The following is a 19,589-nucleotide window of genomic DNA, read 5'->3' on the forward strand; positions in this document are numbered from 1 at the left end:
GTTAACGTTATATATTAATAATATATTATATCTAACGTTAATAAATTATTTATAAAATTAAATTTATAAAATTAATCACATTGCACTTTATATCAAATAATAAATTAAATTAAAAAAAAAATTAAAACTGTAATCATGTTGGTAACAAACTATTATGGAAAAACTTTTTGAATTCTCAAAGCTCAAACTTTATTTTCATATTTTGCGGAACAAATCTTAATAAATATTACGCATAGTGTAATATATAAATCTACATATACAAGTATAAAATTTTGCAAAATGTGTTCCTTTAACATTCTAACAAATACAGTGAACTGTAGACCAAGGAAAATTTGTAAAATCAGTTAAGCATCACATAATTTTTTCTTCGAAGCTGCTTTTGCAAAACAAAACGGAATCACAAGCGCTATTATGAACAACTGTTTATTTTCTTGTGTTCCTAAATTTTCCGACCCTATCGTATAGAAAATTTGATCGCACTGATGTACATTAAAAGCTATACTATACGAAATTATTCAAATGCAAAAATAGCTTGATTAATAAAATGTAATATAGTATATTCTATCGAAATATATACTTGATATTTCTTATTTCGACGTACGATTTATCAGACAGAAGTTTTAGCATCAACAAAAAATATTGAAAACTGCCTTCCCGTCATTTTGACGAGTAAATCGAAGACCCGTCTTTTATTTACGTCTTTATATATCAAATTCAAAGTATTTATCGTCCTCTTTAATTAATCTGTTAACGCAATGTATCGTTACTGTCTCGGTAGCCTACGTTGACTGAGAAGAAATATCAGTCAATGTTAATACATTATTTTGTAATTTAAATAATTTTAAGTACAATATAGTTTTTAATACATCAGCGCGAAATAGTACGGGTGATCGAATTCATTAAGCCCATCAGAAAATATCTGCTATTTCGATCGTTTCACAACAGCTGTTCTGTATCTATTTTCTTATCTACTTTCGGATCGCTAATATATGTGTTTAATTATTATTGATATATTTTACTTAACAGAAGAAAAACAGGAGAAAAATGTAACATGTTCTGTGTAAAATTAACGTTCTGTGGTATAAATCGATATAAAAATCCTTGAAAGCAAACGATACATTTTTAAAAATAGCGCATGAATTACATCTATAAACGGCACTTACAATTGTATCAGTTTTATTTGATAGTCCGACTTGAGTATCACTATTATATGTTCGACGGTAAAAGCTAACAACCGTTCATAGGAGAAGAGTTTATCGCTCTTATTTTCACAACTTAAACTCAAGCGCTATCTTTTCGTCTTTATGACGGATCATAGAGATCGGTTTCCATCTGCAAGGAATCCATTTCGTTCTCATAGTAATTGCCGGTATCTTTAAAGTCAGGAACTACGACGATATTGATAGTGTCCCCCTTCAGTTCGTAACTGCTGTCTGCTATGATTTCCTCCTTCTCCACCTTTACACTCCCCACATGCTCCTCCGTGAGATGCGTGCGAAGAGCGGACAAGGCGTAAAATATTTTGTCACACAGGTTGCATTGATACGTCTTACCGTCGGCCGCGCGTAAACAATGCATGTAATCTTTCATCGGCTGATAAACCTTCCTATGCAGGGCCATATGCTTCTCATGATCCATGGAGAGGATGAATTCGTACGAACAGATTGGACACGTCAGTTTGTGCTTCATCCATATTGTGTGCACCTTCAGTCGATGGAGATTCTCGTAGACCTCGCCGCAAATGGGACACTTGAGGCATTTGTGATTCTTCAAGGTTTCCGCGTTCTCGTACAGCCCACTGCATTCGTTGCACTGATACGACTTCTGTTTCTTGCAGGTGTGCTTGAACCAGTGTTTCTCCAACTGAGTCACGAGGTCGAACATCAATTCGCAGACTGCACAGGTAAACATTCCATGATGATCACGTTTCAAGCCAAAGTCCAGCATCTTGAGCGAGCACTGATAATGCTTGTCGTAGTTGTCCTTGCGCAACAAGGTCTCGTTGCAGGATTCACATTGATTTTGATGCTTTGTCAAGTGAGCAAATAACATTCCGGGCTCCACGTTCGTATAATTACAAAAATTACATGTGTAACTATTCTCCTCCGTTGGGTGCAAGTGGGAGAGCAGGTGCCTCTGATACGTGTTCGGGCTGAAGAACGTCGCGCCGCACGCGGGACACTTGAGATAGGGTCTCTTTTTATCCGTGTAGTGCAGGGAGAGGGGATTCACCTTCTTCGTCCACTTCTTGTCCCGCTTGATCCTCTCCGAGTTCTCGTACGCGATATCCTCGATCCTGGGGAGACGCTCGTGCTCCTCGGACGTGCTCTGGCTGGACATCTCATCCTGCATCGACTGGTCGCTGTTAGCCACGCACTTCCGCAGATATACCATCTTGTTGTAACTGTGCTTCCACCTGCCGTTCTTCTGGCTCTTGGAGATTTTATGCATGCTCTGCTCGAGCAGCTCCTCCATCCTCATACCCGCGTCCTCGAGGGTCTCCAGGGGTGGCATCAGGATGTAATTGTTCTCGTTGGACACGGACGGCTCGATCTTGCAGGATACGCCTGAGGGATCCTTCGTGAGGTACAGCAGATCCAGCGGCGTCTCCTCTTCCGCGGGTTCCACCTTGCGCGGGACCACAGCCGCTTCCACGGCGTTGCTTCGCAACTTTCGTCCGCTGCCGCTGGCGTGCCTGCTCTTCCTGCGGCCCTTGCTCTTCTTCTCCTCCGTGGCCTTCCTCGTCCTCTTGCGCGCCACCCGGGTGGCGTTCTCGCCCTCGATCTCGTCCAGCTTCAGCATCTTGTCAGTCTTGAGGTTGCGTCGCCTCATCGACGCTGTATTTACATGTACGCTGCGTGAACGGGGTTACGCGTGTTTACAATCGCCAGACGTCGTGCGACATAACCTGACAGCTCGGCGAGTCCTGTTAACACAGCCGTGCGGCGGGCGTGAAAAAACGCGCGAGACACCGAAGAGTCGGCGTATGCAATTAATGCAATATGCAGTATACTCACGTGTCGCGGTCGATCCAGGTCGGTCGCATAGTCGACGGGTAAGAGAGAGTGAGAGAGAAAAAGAGAGAGAGAGAGAGGGACCTTCTCCACTTCTCACGACGACGCGCCGTATCTGTCACGTTGCACCCCCGTGCATCGATTTTTCCAAGATCCGGATTTCTCCGGACGCATGGCCGCGCGTCCGCTACGTCCCAGGTCGGCGACGAAGCGCCGCTAATATGCCCGGCGTCGACGACACTCGTGACTCTCGTCTCTCCAAGGAAACCCTGGTGTTTCTCGCCCCGGTGATAACGCTAGATCAGCTGTTCCACGAAACGGATGTGCGAGAGAGAGATCGAACGATCTCGTTCGCCATGCCGTGGCGTCGCTCGCTCACCGCTGCCGTTGCCGCTTACCGTCCGCTGCGTTCCGGTTTCGGTGTGTGGAAAGGGCTCGATAACGGACCCGCGGCGGCTCGGCGGCGCCTCGAATCGATGCGGAAGAAAGGAAAGAAAGAAGGAAAGAAAGAATGCGTGCTCGGCCTGATCTCGCCTCTCCTCTCCTCTCCTCTTCTTTTCTCGGAAAACGCACACCCAGACACCAAGATTCGCCCGGATATTCGCCTATTTCGTTTTAAACGAACTTCCTGTTTGACGGGAAGGAGGAGGAGGAGGAGGAGGAGGAGAATGAGGCAGAGACGTTGCGCGACTTCTTTCACTTTGTACCGTTTCCTTTTAATTCTTTCCTTTTAATTCCGATTCCCTCGTCACTTGTAAAATGGCAAGATAAAAATCACGTTATTTTTTTTCGTCGTATCGTATTGAAACGAAGTTTAGTCTTTCTAGTGCAAAAGTATCTGTTTCTTCTCTCTGTCTGTCCGTCCGTCTGTGTCTCTCTCTCTCTCTCTCTCTCCCTCCCCTCTCCCCCTTTCGTCTCACTTCTCCTCTCGCTCTTCGCTCACCGCTCTCTATTCTCCTCTCTCCTCTCTCCTCTCTTCTCTCACTACTCTCTACTCTCCACTCTCCACTTTTCATTCTCCTCTCTCCTCTCTCCTCTCTCTTCTCTTCGTCTCCTCTCACTCTTTTTTTTTCTCTTTCTCTCTCCCTTTCTCTCTCTTTCTTTGCCATATGTACAGTATCTTTCAAAGATTCGTATTGCCTGGGGTATACACACGATTCGACATTTTTATTCTGCGAGTTTCTCTTTGATGAAAACTCAAAAGCTTTGTATAATTAATTATAACATTTAGATAATTTCTTTTTAATGAACAATCATACAAATATACTGTCTAGAGATGTTCATAAGAGTCAGGGTTGGGTTTATAGTAACTGTTAAAAAGATAAAAGTTAAATAATAAAGTTAAAAAGTTAATAACTACGTTAGTTATTTTTTAACGCACAAAAATTTTATTTCATTAATCTTTTCCCTAAGTTAAAAATTTATCTATGTAAAAGACAAAAATATAATATATAAAAGAAAAAATAAATTTCTACACAACTTTGTCATTTCATATTAGTTTAATTTACAAACAAAATATTAAATTTGTTTGATGATTCATATTATAATTGTTTTGAGTAATCTAACTTTAAAAATGTGCAAATTTCTAATTTGATATAATACAAATAATGTTCTTCAAAATTAACGACGTTTTTTCTGTGTAAACAGAAACCTAATAGTTAAAAGTTACGTTAAAATTAAATTAACTTAAATTAACTTTTAATTTAAATTAATTTAATTTTAACGTAACTTTTAACTATTAGGTTTCTGTTTATACATACAACTCTTAACATAACTAAATTAATTTTAGTTTAGATATAAATTTGTCTTTGTTATTTAGATTGATTGAATACCAAACATATGCGATATCAAAATATTTGATAATCATTTTATCTTAGTTAATTTCTTGCAGCTAAAAAATTATGGCTGTACTTGCAAAGCATTTTTTTAAGTGAGAAGACATCAAGAAACAACGTGTGTACAAGCTGTTAAATTTTGAATTTGCGTTACTACTATATGTGAGTTATTATATAATAGCCATGAAGCTACATCCAACTTATTTCATTATCGTGTTATTATCTAATAAAGCAATTTTCTATAAAAAAAAATCTGTTTACATTAGACAATATTTGTGTCTCGCTAATCTAGCTGCTATATTTTAACGTAAACACGCACAATTTATCTCTTGAAGAAAATGCAGACGTATGAGAAGAAAAGTAAAAGAGAAGATTAGAATATGTGCCTCTTGAAAAGTTTCAAAAATTAAAAATATCAGAAAGATATATTGCGACAGGAAGAAATAGGTAGCATCGAGAAATAACATCGTGCATTTGATTAAGGCTATGGTTAGATGCAAATGTTTGTCCACTATACGAGTTCATAAATATTTCGTTTTATTGTTGCTCTTTGAAAGAGTTATAGTGTTAATGTTTACGAATTTTTATTTTTATATTTTTATATTAGAGAACTGGGAGAGCTTTCCTTTGTGAGATATTCGGAAAAAAGCGAATACAAAAATAAAAAGATTCTAGTAAGCATAAAATTATTACTGCTATGTTATTACAACAATATTCAATAACATATAATGTTTTCGAATATGTCGTATTTAACGTTGTATACATCAATATGAAATTTTGCCATAGCTTGGAAATAATTTTTTTTAAACATTTCAACATATTTTTACAAATTTAAAGTTTATAATCTTTCAAAATAATCATTAAAAAATGTTCATATAATATTATTTTAAAATGTTAGATAAAATCAACGAAAATTTCTAAATATATTACTTTACATATAATCTAAACAAATTTCTAAGTGTTACTTTCTTATTGGGATATCTTAAAAAAGGGCGAAACTTATCTAAATCTTACGAGTTTGTTTAGCACTGTCGATGCTCCTTAAAATGCAGTTAATTTCTCCATTATTCGAGTATATTCACGAAATCACGCGAAAGTAAGAAATCCTTGCTGCTACCCCCCTCACAAAGCAAAACGACTCGATATAATTCCAATGGGAATCCTAAAGTATTTTCGTACATACATAAATTAGAATTCTCCCTTTTATTCTTTTGAAATTTTCATTAAAACTAAATACATTAACAGGCACCGAGTGATCCCTTTCTCTATATACAATGATTTCGACGATTCGCCGCCTTTTGTACTTGAATCAGTTGGTCTTCTTGTCAGTCTTCCTCTTTTTGTGCTCGTGCTCATGGGCAAGATGGTCGACATGGACATCATGGTGATGATGGTCATGATCATGGCTATAATCATGCGTCAACACGTGACCATGATCGAAATCATGAGCGATAGGAGCAATGGGAGCGATGGGAACGATAGGGCCGATGGGGCCGATGGGACCTATGGGGCCGATAGGGCCGATAGGACCGACAGGGCCGATGGGGCCGATGGAGCCGATGGGGCCGATGGAGCCGATGGAGCCGATGGGTGAGATGGCGGCTATAGGGTGAAGAGGAGCGATGGCATGATCCAAATGCACATTAGCTGATAACGAATGGGCGTAAAGATGATTGGGTGCGAAGTTGCGCGCATAGATGGCACCAGGAAGACCGCCACTCGGGATTAGCTGAAGCGGAGGCAGCGAGTGCACCGGAACTGGGACTGGTACCGGAACCGGTACGGGTACCGGGTGCTTTACTGGAACTGGATATGGTTGTTGCACGGGCACTGCGATTGGCTGTTTCACCGGGATCGGTATTGGACGCTCTACAGGAATCGGCACCGCCTGCGTGTTGGAAAGATGCTTCGATTAATTGACTTATTTCCAGAAATTTAAAGATAAATTTTTTCTTATGTACTAGATCATTTGTAGTTTCGAATTATAATTGAAATCAAGGAAAGTTTTTTTGAAAAAAGTCTTCTTCTGTGATACAACTAAGAACTTTACTGATTCAGCAGATCTATAACCGTTTATTCAGAGAAAAGTTATGTTTAAATTGATGAAATCATTTCTTGAGTTTTTAAATTGAAACGAAAATCTTTTGAAGAAAATAGAAATTTATTTAATTTCAAGAAATAATATCATTAACTTTTTTTAAAACAAATAAATTATTTATTTAAATTATTTGTTAAACAAATAAAACAAAACAAAACAAAAATGTTAGATTCTGATATATACATGACACGAAGATTCCGAATAATTCAGCGCCTAGTTATATGTTGAATTGACATAAAGCTATAGCTTTGCTGAATCACACAATTTATTTTTTCCCATGTCATTACGACTCAAATTGATTTTATGTATTATTCAGAATATTATATTAGATCAAAATGTTTGCTTAATTTAATATGATTTAATATAATTTAAACACTAAGAAAAGATTTTCATAAATCTTCTTCACGTTACTTTTCGAGAAACTGCTGCAAAAGGAAGAGTAATCGTTAACAGATTTTGCGCGTTGATGAAAGTAAAATTGGCGGGACGCTACCTGAGGTACCGGTACCGGAACGGGGACCGGTTTGTGAATGATCTTCTCGATCGGTAACGGCACGTGATACGGTTTCTCTATGATCACCGGTTCCGGAACTGGCACCGGTTTCTCCACCACCACTTGCTTCGTTATGTACACGGGAAGGGTTTTCAGAATTCCGGGCGCCAGAGCAATGCCACCTCTACCATAAGTCGCATCTGCCAGATGCAACCTGCCAATTGAAATGTTCGTAAATATGACGTAAATGTTAACGTTGATTTTAGAAAGTATTAATATTAAACAAGAAATTATACAAAATTTTGCAAAGGGAAAGTTAACGCTTTAAAAAATATTTATTGACGCTCTGTGATGTCCGTGCGATTTCACATTCAGCTGATATTTTATATTATTCAATTACGATTATTTTAAAACTTTAAAACTTAACGTAAAACGTCTATAAGTTTAGAAATTTATTCTAAATTATTTTTCAAAAGTTTTAGAAATTCTTGAAAATTCTGAAAAACTTCAAATTATTTAAAATAACATAAATCACTTTTTTTATTTTTAATATAGAGTGTTAGATACACTTTTACCCTGCGTGCAGATTGACTTCGGGAAGTTTGAGTCCTTTCCAGGGGGTGTGGGCGATCGACCACGGTTGTCCATGTCCATAAGGGCTCGGTAGACCGATCCACCCCTCGTTACCAATGAGACCCCGCTTCTGCTGCTTTGCATCTTTCGGTACCGACGCGAATGCGCAGGTACATAATAATGTCAGGAACAGCTGAAGCACAGCAACAACGTAAAAAAGTCAAATGTAATAAATTAAAATCTATAGAAAAATTATTTAATGTAATATAAGTTAGAAAAATTTTTCAAAAGAACTTAAAAATACCTGGGACTGAATTTTTAATGTTAGAAAAAATGATTCTTTTAGAGCCTAGACATTATACATTTATAAACTTCAATCTCTTAATTTACACTATTTTAATGAAGAAATACGGCTACTTACAAAGATCTTCGACATTGCTCTCTCGTTGCGGATAAACTGTTCGTAAGATTGTAACCACGGAAGCCTTTTATATTTACGAATCGTACCAGTGACGACTTGACGGATCCAGATCGAGGAACAGGTCAAGTTCCCATTTATGATGAAATCGGAACTTCACCCTTCTCGCGATCGATATCCCAAGCTTCCGCTAATGAAATCCGCGATGAATCCAGTTTGCGGCGATATTTCAAAATAATGTCAAACACAATGAAGATTTGTAGCGAAAAGAACAATAAGATAATAAACGTATAAAATCCCAATATGTGATAAATATTAATTAATATTAAATCAATCTGTTCGACAGATTAATGAAGTTATTAATATTAAATTAATAAGTTTAATTGATGCAGATTTTTTGCATGTTTACTATACATTAAATAAACTAAATATTTAAGATGAAGTAAATATTTAAGATTAATATATGAAATAAAATTGAATGCCGTTTTTAATATTAATACAAGTGAATATGCATCTTCTGTTAAAAATGACACCAGCTTCCCACTCGATTACGAGCTCGTGCTTGCTATGTTGACGTCGTAATTACGTTCGCCCGTACCACTTACCTACATCCCTACATCTATTTAATTATGCCTGGAAACGTACTTCCGCACACGTACGGTGAAAACGAAAACGCCTAAGAATTCCATTCCAATTCATTCATCGTTGATGCTGTCTGCATAAAAGATGGACGAACATTAATAATTGCAACAGCTAATTTTCAATCGTATTAATATTTTAGATTAGTTAATTATTAGTTAATAATGTATTACTCTTATTAATGTATTTTCTTAGCCTTATGATATGCATTGAGAAAATATATACATTGAGAAAAAAGTGTTTGATACTTGTGATAATTGTGCGGTAAGAGAATTATGATTAGAGAAGACTCATATAGTTATTGCTATAAAGTTAATAATAATAACCTTATATTTCTATTTTTACCAACTATACAAAAATTGTTACTATAAAATATGATGATTTTAAATCTAATAAAGTATCACGATATGGATGGTAAAAATAAATTAAATATTTTTTTTATAGAAAACTCGTTACATTAGCAACTTTTATTGCAGTAGCAAAAAATTAGTTGTTGTGATAATGTGCATTTACTGCTTTCAAACATGTTTTCATTGCTGACCTATTAAATCTTAGAATGATGAAACCTTCTTATAGATGTTGAACTCGCGTAGCAAGCTGTAACTTTGCTGAATCAGTCAATCAATTTTTCTCCGTGATGTCATCTGCATTGAGAGAAAATAGTGGTTGCAATTGCCATAATTTAAAAATGGATAGGCTGATTTAGCAAAGCTACAGCTGTTGCGAGTTCAACATCTGTAAGATTTGACAGTTTAATAAAGAAATATCTGAAAGCAGTGAATGAATTGTTGGAACAACAAATTCTTTGCTACAATGAAAGTTGCAATGCAACAAGTTTCCTTTATCGCGGCAAAAAACGTACGCGCCATCTTGGCTAATGTGCCTCGTTAAAAATTTTAATCCGTATATTCGATTTTTACAGAAAGTTGCTTTGCTATATAATAAATTTGCTATTTGCTGTTAGAACAAATAGGATTCATAATGTGAGTTATAATCGATACTTTTACACAGCTGTAAAACTTTGCTACTTTATACGTAGCAAACTGGCTGGCCGTATATTACGGTATTTACAGCTATAGATTTGTTGAATCAATGAAGTTCCTAGTTATTTTAACAAAACCTTTTTCCATGATGTATCAATGTGTTAACTCCCTGAAAATTTTGTCAAATAGACAGACAAACAGATGCTTAAAGATAATGAAATATTGATATTAATGTTTGGACAATAATAGAACGTATAGTAGAAAGGAAAACAAATCAAATTATGCTCTTATGCCCGATTTCTTCACACTTGCCGATAGCTGTCTTCCAAATATTCGTCAATTAATTAAAAATTTGTTTTCTTCACTGAAATCTCTGGTTACGGATAACTATTCTTTATACTATTAATTTTTGATTGAGAATTTTACTAGAAATTACCATAATCTCTGGAAAATATGTCATGGATAAAGTTGTGAAGAAATTGAACATGGAAAATTCATGAAGGAACGAGGTAGTAAAGTAGCGAACGTTTTCCTCGTTTCCTCATAACAACACAATTGTTTCGTCGTCGAGGTGTTCGGATTGCGTGTCCACGCATAGGCCGTTTCTTGTTATAGGTAGGTACCTATAACAAGACTTCACCACCGTGTTGTATGTATGTACGTGTGCATTCTGCTAATTCGCGATACGTGGCTGGCGAACCTTGGCCAAGCGTCATTGGGCGTGTTGTTACGCCGTATTCGAGCTCGTCGATGAATAATGAATGGCGGGTAACGTGGTTGGCATTAGAAACGCTACGGCATTAGGTGCTTAGAAAATGAAAGTTAAGAAAGTCCGCGTGGTGTCAAACGCGGAAGCGAAGAGGAAAAACGCGGCTCGTCTCGATCTCGTTGACCGAATAAAGGACGTCGGAGGACGCTGAAGAAATCTCCATTTGCATTCGCTGCCGCATACCTACACCTTGATCTTTCGCTGTTGCGCGAAACCTATACCCATGCATTACATCAACGATGACATTGTTAACCCTCTCATGCACTTCTTTTTAGTTATACTTAGCATATAATTTGTATTTTACTAGAAGTTTTTAGAATCGTTGATTATGAATCTGTAGTCAAAATTCAAAACGACAGATCTAAATAAGTTTTAATTTTGGCCCGCTACATTGAATTCATTATTTTAAAATTAAGTAAAGATTTTTTTCATATAATCTTTACGTTAACTTCTAAAAGAAAAAAAGGAAGAAAAAGTTTACTATTTTTTTCTTTATTTTTAAAATGAATCTAAAAAGAAGGCGCTATTTTTATTTTTGTAAAAGATATGAATTTTTAAAGGGCCAATATATATATTTATTCCATCAGACACGAAAAATTAATTTGTTGTTAAAAAACGCAGTGTGTTGCCAATTAATTGTTTAATTGCAATAAATTGATTTATTCTACTAAGAAATCATTATTTATTTGATGAACTGCGTTGTGTGACAATTTAAACGGTCTGTAATTCGTGTCAGATTGTAAAGTACAATTTATAAATAATATTTTATTATATAATAATAATAGTTTTATTAATATGTATTTTTTATACATATTATTATTATTTTAAAAGAATTATATAATATTACGTACATTCTTTAAATATTCTTTTAGTATTTTATAGCATAAAATTGTAAAGAAATACTCCGTATTAAATTTAGCTACGTTTAAAATTAACGCATTTTATAATATAATTATTGATGAAATACATTTCACGTAGACTGATTCCAACCATGATACCAACTTGATCAAATCGAATCACGTATTGGGCGCGATCGCGGCTATCTAATGATCTGGAAGACCAAATAATCGCCGGTGAACCTTTAACTAACTACGTCGTTAATGTATGCTCTAGGATTTTTCGCACGCCTTCCCGTCCGTTGCCTTTGTTCGACCTCCTAGGAGAGAAAAGCGGCCGCCATTTGGCTGTCGCCCAGGTTCGGGTAGCAGCGAAAGTGTATCGGCCCATAGAATCGCTCCTCTTCTTCGTTCGGCTATGCAACGCATCGATGCCCTATAAATACATATGGGGGTCACGATTTCAGAGCGAACTCAGTTTTTCGCCGACCGGCAACTGGAACCCTCCCAGTGATCGATCATGAGGCTTCTCCCGATACCGGTGCAAATTCTCGTTCTTGTTTTACTTTTACCGACGTAATCTGGACGATTTACATTCGGATGTAGATCAATGCGATGAAGAACGCGACATCACGTTGATTCAGTGACTTGTGCATCGTTTGTGAATTCCGTTGAATGATTGTGCGCCGTTTATATATCACCTCGATTTAAAACAATCTAAACTAATCGTAATCTAATATTGCAATAAAAACGTTAGGTTTAGCAATTGAAGTAAAAATGTACAAGTCAAATTTATTTTAAACGTGCATTCAGATATATAATCAAATTTTTATTTTTTGAGGCGTTGTTGAAGTTCGAAAAAATTTTCTACAGCGTCTAACTGCTCTGCGTCTAACTGCTCGCTGACGTCAAATTGCTCTAAAAAAATTTTATAATAAATTTATTGTATTCAAATAAATTTCGAGGATTATAGCTCTTTGTTACGTTTTTATAGGTAATGATGCTGGTGCTGGCCAGCACTATAGCCATTACCGTTGACAAGAATTCAAAGCAACGGCACAGCGCTTTCGTACAGGCGAAGAGACATGGAAAAAGAGGTTTGGACGGTTTGGGATATGGTCTACATCACGAACATCAGGAGCACGTGTACGGTCCACCGTCATTGTCACCGGCGCCGGTTTATGAAATTCCCCAGCCAGATGCTGGGCAACCGGTACCGGGACACATACCGGAACCATCACCCCCCGTCGTTGGACATCCAGTCGTTGGACATCCATTCGTTGGACATCCAGTCGATGGACATCCAGTCGTTGGACATCCAGTTGGTGAGTAATTTCTCTTAACGAAGATAATTTTTAATTTTACCTTTATTATGATATTAAAAAGGATATAATTAACTTTATTTCTTAATTTATTGAAATATTAAAATAAAGTGTAATTAGAAGAAATCGTCCATAAATGCTATCATAATTATAGTGAATATATAACTATTTACTTACTGTTGTAGTAATAACTAACAGCTATATTTTGTATTTGTTAAAATAACTATAAATGTCGTATATAGTTAGCATTGAAAATATCTATGAATTATATATAATAATTAAATTATAATAATTGCAATTATTTCTTTACAGAGTGTAGAATTTAATGTCAATATTTTTGTAGCATTGCTCATTATACTACATAATTATTGAGTTGGAATACATGTTCGTAAGCACATTATGTGGTTAAAGAAATCTATATACAAATATCTAAATATTGTCTTTGAATTTTACTTAAAGAACACTAAGAACTGGTTTCAATTCAATATTTTGGTCCAGCAAAATTATTGTTTTTTATTTAATAAAATTTTTAGAACGTGTTTTAGTTATTCTTGTATTAATATTTCTATTCATTTTTTCAGCGGCAGTGCCTGTACCTATTCCGCAGCCGTTTCCGCATCCGGTACCGCATCCGGTACCGCAACCGGTCGCGGTGCCCGTGGTGGTACCGGTCACTAAGCATGTACCGGTCGCTGTACCCGTGCCAGTTCATATCGATCGCGCTGTGCCAGTGGCAGTGCCAGTACCGAAACCGTATCCCGTCCCCGTGGAGAAGATCGTTCATGTGGACCGGCCAGTACCAGTGCCAGTCGAGAAACCGGTGCACGTCCCGGTCGATCGGCCGGTGCACGTGGCGGTGCCGGTACCGAAACCATATCCCGTCGCCTTCGAGAAGATCGTCCACGTGGATCGACCGTATCCAGTGCACGTGGCCGTGCCAGTACACGTGCCGAAGCCATACCCAGTACCGGTCGCCATACACGCTCACTATAAGTCACACGGTTGGTCACGTTGGTGACACAGAGAGTCGTCCAGCTCCTAAAGGGGTATTCTGATTTAGAATGTACTGAAAAATGAGTATTTTTCTAAACCTCTTTACAGAAAGGCTGTAACAGGCACATTGAAGAAATCACAATATCATATTGGTTGTAGTTTATATGATAAAGAATATTTACTTCATATATATCAAATTTGATAAAGATTATTTTAACTAAAATTTTAGGGAGTTCAGTTAAAAAAATGATTTCGTGAAAAAGTAACTTTCAATTTTTACTTTTCGTACATATAAGAACATTATTTACGTCTAATATATTTGCAGACGTATTCTTAAGACCTTAAAAAATGCAAAAAAAAAAGAAATCAAAGTTTCAAAGTTCTAGACCAGAGTATTTTTTTAATGCAGTTTTTAATATAACAGCGATATTATTTTCGCAAATATTATAGACTAACGTAGATAATTTTTATAATGTAATATAAGTGCGGTTGTTTTATATACTTATTATAGATTTATTATTGATAATTAATTGATCAATAACTAATCTTGCCTATCTGAAATGTAACATACTAAAAATTGATTACTGCGTCAGTGGATTTTTATATGTGCTTGCTATTTTTTAATAAACTTCTTGTTAAAAAATTTACTTCTACGTGTACCTTGCTAGGGTTTTTTTTATCTTTCATTTATCATTGATATAAATTGTGTATAAAAATTAAGAAATCAAATAAATGTTATTCTATCAAAATCTCTGTTTGGCAGCAGCCTTGAAAATAATATTGCTACTATGTATGAATGCGGTGTGAACTGTTCTATTAGTAAGTATCTTTAACATGATCAATGGAGTAATAATATGTTACCGTAGAGAGGTAGTTACAAGGTGAACCCAATTTAATTATGTATTTATACACCTAACAGAAAAGTTCAAAAACTATTTTGTAACGTTAGTATGTCCTTGTCCTTTAACTACGTCAGTATCTGCTTAATGTATTAAATTAATTAAATTATATTTTGTTACTAGTACGTTATTAATATTTTATGTGATATAAAACATTTTGTATAGTTTTAAAATATCAATAATTTCTATTTCTGAGATTTTATCAAAACCAGCATATAAGAATGATAACTTGTGGAATATACGTTATTGCATTACTTTTTAATATTAATATTATGGAAAATTGAAATTTACAACTTTTGCGTAAAAAATTATTTGTTTAGAACAATGATTAAGTAATATTTCTAACATATTAATAAAAATGATTACGTGTCCACTCCTGATAATATTATATGAATATTATTATAAAGAAATAAATAATATTATTTATTTCAATATTTAAAATTATTGACAATATTATAATTTTTAAATGTAATAATTATAAAGTTTATGAATATTTTATGCATAATAATTCACATTAATTTTTGACCACAATAATAGAACATTTTCATAATATTCCACAGATATTGAAGCAATATACTACGAATATTATATAAAAATGAACATATAATATTAATACAACTCCAGTTATATTAAAAATATTGAGTAATATTCTCGGAATATTATTTTAATATTATTTTAATTTTTAATAATATTTATATATTTATATAATATTTTAAAAATATTATGTGTTTATAGGGATATGAAAATATGCAGATTGTTTTACAGAGCTTATCAAAATCGAAAAAGCCAGCGATAAAAGGTGATGTGTAATCAGTAATCATGTATTCGTGATTACCTGAATAAAAGTAACACTTAAAGTCGATACGACTGTAAAAAGTACGGAAAAATTCCTCCCTAAGAACGCGCTAAATAATAAAAAATTTGGCATATTTCGTTACCTGACAAATTGATTATCATGGCAGGAGGAATAAGTTTTCAACCGCCAATGAAACGCAATCGCGTGTCCGACGGTTGCGCATCGAGCGTGGAAAATGTCGCGCCTACCTCCCTATCGGAAAAGTGTACCGATGGAAGCGGCAGGGAAAGGTCGCGTTTTCCACGTAGCGGCTCCCTCATGCATTGTTGACGAGCGAATTGCTAGGCAAGGCGTCGCGCGCTAGCACCGCTCGTGTTAGGAAACGCATACTAATCTTACTCTTTCGCCTATAGATTCAAGAGATACATTTTTTAGTAATTCCCGAAGAATACGCGAATTTCCGACTATTTCCGATCGATTGCGATTGGCAGAGACCTTTTGATGCAAATTATTAGCTGGATTATTTGCAAATTTTATCTGGAAAAATTTTGAGCGTTGAATTATATTATATAATCTACGTTTTCCTTGACTAATATAATTACAACTATATTAACGTCAAATGCAAAGAAAGCTAAACAAAGGAATAATCATTTTTTTTGTAATGCGTGTTTGGAAAAAAAATTATTACTTAATGTTGACTAATTAGAGTCAATTAATTTGTATAAGAATTAATAAGAATAATTAGAAGCTTGTTTAATTCGATTCCAAATATTTTGAAAAAAATATTACCTTTATTTTGTTATTTGAAACATCTCAGTATTTTTATTTACATTTACATTTCGACGGACAATTTAAGCTTTAAGCCGCAGAAAATAAAATGCATCATTTATTTCCATATAGGGAAATTGGCGGTCGCTATCGGAAATGAATTGTTTAACGAGCAGGTTTCAAGTAGATCACAAGGGAGATAAACAGGCGACGTTAGCCAAGGAAGACTGCTATACACGATCTCGATATCAGCGATCGTGTGAACGAACGCAACGCTTTCCTGGTTATCGACTATCATTCGCACCGATTACTCCGCAAATGAAACGAGAAAACACGTGGACGTTCTCGCCCTATGTCATCCGAGAAAAGGCTCATGTCATCCGTCAGATGACTATGCTCCGAAAGAAACCCGTAACCCCGTTACGGCGAACCGCTATCTCTCTGCCATCATAGCTCTCAGTATCCGTTTAGCGTGGCAGATACGCGGATTTTCTCTCTTTCGGTATAGAAGTGTTTTGCCTCTCTGCGAAAAGTGATTTTTATCGCGTTCTGTTTCTCAAAAAAATTGGCGAAAAATTTGGCGATCGCTCATAGGTGCACGCCGCGAAAGAGAAATATTCGTTGATCAAAATTTCGCGGTGTAATAAAACGGATAAATGTGATTTATTTATTTCGAATTTATTTACGCGATGCAATTCGCAGTGTGCGAGAATGGATTTCCGAATATAGTGGATATAATATTTAATGCAACACAGATGTATGATGTTAATTAAATGAATTAATATTATTTAAAGGTTGAAATTAAAAACGGAGTGAGATTAAGGGGTGGAATAAAATGTGAAAATAAAATTTTACAGCTGCAAAACTGAATTATTTTCTTCAATCAATTATTAATACACAAAAATAAAAAGTTATCTAATTAAACAGTTGAATTATTTTAACAATTTATTTTATTACTGACTCTCTAATAATAATAATAATTTAGCATGGTGATAAAATTTATTATTCTGTTTTATATAAAAATATTAATTTATATCAAAACTATTATACAGTTATCTTCTTAATTCCTTTTTCTTACGTGAATTACGTTGAAATTTGTTGTTTTGAATATGAGCAGGAGAAAAATATTATTCAAAGTGAAAAGTAATTGCTAAAACTTCTTATCAATGTTGTATCATACGATCGTGAGTGCTTTTAATAGTCGTCGTAATTACATCGTTTTTGAAGATACACATTTCATACAAGTATTGTATGCTCATTCCCGGATTCTTGCCCTACGTGCGGCTTTCTTTCATATATATAGTAATTTATTTTAATAGGACCTCGGTTACGGTAACTACGTCTACGGTAGACATGAGTAATAATGTAAAGAAGTTTCTCGTAGCAAGTGCTATAGGATATCTATAGCAAGCTCATATTTAATTGATACTTCGGCGCCTTTTGCGCTCGATATGCGTTACACTTGACACCAAAGGCGCGGATCCATAATACTGTTAAAGTTAACTTAAACACGATTGTTGCGATCGAAAAAAATGAACTGTGGAGACTAGTTCGGTGCAGCTCTTATACAAAACGAAACACACTCTAAAAGTAAAATAATTTTTGTCCTCTGTCAATATTGTCACACTGAAACTTTGTAATTATCTTTATGCTAAATCCTGAAATATATTTTTAGATTAATTTAGTTGAATGATAAATTGAAATAAATTATAATACATTTTTAATTTATTTTTTGTGTTATTAATTCATGTCACGTAAAATGTACAATTGCAATTTATTCGCTATATTTTGCTTAAGATTACTACATACTTGTATTAGAATGTTATTTGCTTTGATAACATTTATTTACAATCACGACATACTTAATAAAAACTCAAAACTTAATTATGTTTAACAATTTTGGAAATATATAAAACTAGAGAAAATTGCGGGATGTATTTACATGATATACATATGTACTTAAAGTACGTATTTTTTATTGATTATATTATATACATCATAAGTTATACGCGCACACAATAAAATTAAGAAACAGTTTTTTATTTTTATTTTAAAAATTATTATTATTATTACAAAATATTATACGTTTGAATTTAATTAAAAAATCATTTTAATTGAAAAATTATTTTCTATTTTTTTTATTTTGACGATATGTGCTTAAAAAAATGCAACTAATTTCTTTTTTAAAGGAATATTTTATCTTCTTAATGTGTGAGAATGCACTTATAAAATATATATATATATATATATGTGTGTGTGTTTTGTTAACTTACTTAACACACATATATATATATTTTTTTTTGTTAACTTACTTAACACACACACACACACACACACACACACACACACATATATATATATATATATAAACTTAACACACACACACACACATATATATATATATATATATATATATATATATATATATATATATATATATAGTGTGTGTGTTAAGTTTTGAGTTTTTATATATATATGTGTGTGTGTGTGTGTGTGTGTGTGTGTGTGTGTGTGTGTGTGTGTGTGTGTGTGTGTGTGTGTGTGTGTATATATATGTTTGTTATATTTTTACCTATACTTTAACATATCCAAAGCTTATTGAAATCGGAATAGGATTTTTGGTTGTTTTCTTTCCCAATCAGCAAATAATATTTTTAAAAATATTTTTTTTAATATTTAAAAAATATTTTTTTACACATTTTTGAAAATGTTAAAAATAATGGATCAGTTTCTTTTTATTAATATTTTAACAGTTAAAAAAACATACGTTAAAAACATTTTTAACGTATAGAAAACATATTTATTAAAAATGTGTTTTTTTTTCATTAAATAAATTTTTAACATTTAAAAGTAAATTTCATTGATTAGCATTGATTAGCATCACATTTTAAAATACACACAACATTCGTATAATAACACATAATAAAAAAATATTCAGAAATTTTGTTAAGATTTGTTCTTAGGATTTTTTTTGTTTATAAATTCTCGAGCAACATTGTGCATCCAAATTATTAACGTTGCTTGAATTTTGCGATCGAATGGGATTTGATACTTTGTGACGATCTATACTTTATGTTAATGCATATATTGACCAGTGTCAGATTAATTAAATAGATGATATCTAAAAGATAAAACGTATAATTAAATCATGTT

General features: G+C 34.3%; 3 protein-coding genes across 3 annotated transcripts; 1 reads left to right on the forward strand and 2 right to left on the reverse strand.

Moving 5' to 3' along the window:
- Positions 1 to 170: 170 nt before the first annotated feature.
- LOC105195546 (zinc finger and BTB domain-containing protein 24) lies at positions 171 to 3,961 on the reverse strand. Its single transcript, XM_011160994.3, has 2 exons — positions 3,018 to 3,961; positions 171 to 2,926 (listed from the first exon to the last, which is right to left on the reverse strand). The coding sequence occupies exon 2, from the start codon at positions 2,830 to 2,832 to the stop codon at positions 1,303 to 1,305; it is 1,530 nt and encodes a 509-aa protein (XP_011159296.1). The 5' UTR covers positions 2,833 to 2,926; positions 3,018 to 3,961; the 3' UTR covers positions 171 to 1,302.
- Positions 3,962 to 5,467: 1,506 nt separating this feature from the next.
- Positions 5,468 to 8,449, reverse strand: LOC105195805 (tetra-peptide repeat homeobox protein 1). The gene is made up of 4 exons (XM_039447963.1): positions 8,435 to 8,449; positions 8,025 to 8,206; positions 7,441 to 7,654; positions 5,468 to 6,716 (listed from the first exon to the last, which is right to left on the reverse strand). Exons 1-4 carry the CDS (start codon positions 8,447 to 8,449, stop codon positions 6,159 to 6,161), a joined length of 969 nt encoding a protein of 322 aa, XP_039303897.1. The 3' UTR covers positions 5,468 to 6,158.
- Positions 8,450 to 12,064: 3,615 nt separating this feature from the next.
- On the forward strand, positions 12,065 to 14,335 carry LOC105195804 (tetra-peptide repeat homeobox protein 1). The gene is made up of 3 exons (XM_011161411.3): positions 12,065 to 12,199; positions 12,653 to 12,983; positions 13,562 to 14,335. The coding sequence occupies exons 1-3, from the start codon at positions 12,179 to 12,181 to the stop codon at positions 13,996 to 13,998; spliced, it is 789 nt and encodes a 262-aa protein (XP_011159713.3). The 5' UTR covers positions 12,065 to 12,178; the 3' UTR covers positions 13,999 to 14,335.
- The last annotated feature ends 5,254 nt before the right edge of the window (positions 14,336 to 19,589 follow it).

The sequence above is a fragment of the Solenopsis invicta genome, chromosome 4 (genome assembly GCF_016802725.1).
Source record: "Solenopsis invicta isolate M01_SB chromosome 4, UNIL_Sinv_3.0, whole genome shotgun sequence".
Classification (NCBI taxonomy): Eukaryota; Metazoa; Arthropoda; class Insecta; order Hymenoptera; family Formicidae; genus Solenopsis; species Solenopsis invicta.

Excerpts from the sequence above, each read along its gene's own strand:
- LOC105195546 (XM_011160994.3), bottom strand. The coding sequence starts at position 2,832 with ATGAGGCGACGCAACCTCAAGACTGACAAGATGCTGAAGCTGGACGAG.
- LOC105195805 (XM_039447963.1), bottom strand. Across the intron at positions 7,655-8,024 it reads AAACTTCCCGAAGTCAATCT|GTTGCATCTGGCAGATGCGA; the intron begins GCACGCAGGGTA and ends TTCAATTGGCAG. Across the intron at positions 6,717-7,440 it reads TTCCGGTACCGGTACCTCAG|CGTCCAATACCGATCCCGGT; the intron begins GTAGCGTCCCGC and ends ATTCCTGTAGAG.
- LOC105195804 (XM_011161411.3), top strand. The coding sequence starts at position 12,179 with ATGAGGCTTCTCCCGATACCG. Across the intron at positions 12,200-12,652 it reads TGAGGCTTCTCCCGATACCG|GTAATGATGCTGGTGCTGGC; the intron begins GTGCAAATTCTC and ends ACGTTTTTATAG. Across the intron at positions 12,984-13,561 it reads AGTCGTTGGACATCCAGTTG|CGGCAGTGCCTGTACCTATT; the intron begins GTGAGTAATTTC and ends TCATTTTTTCAG.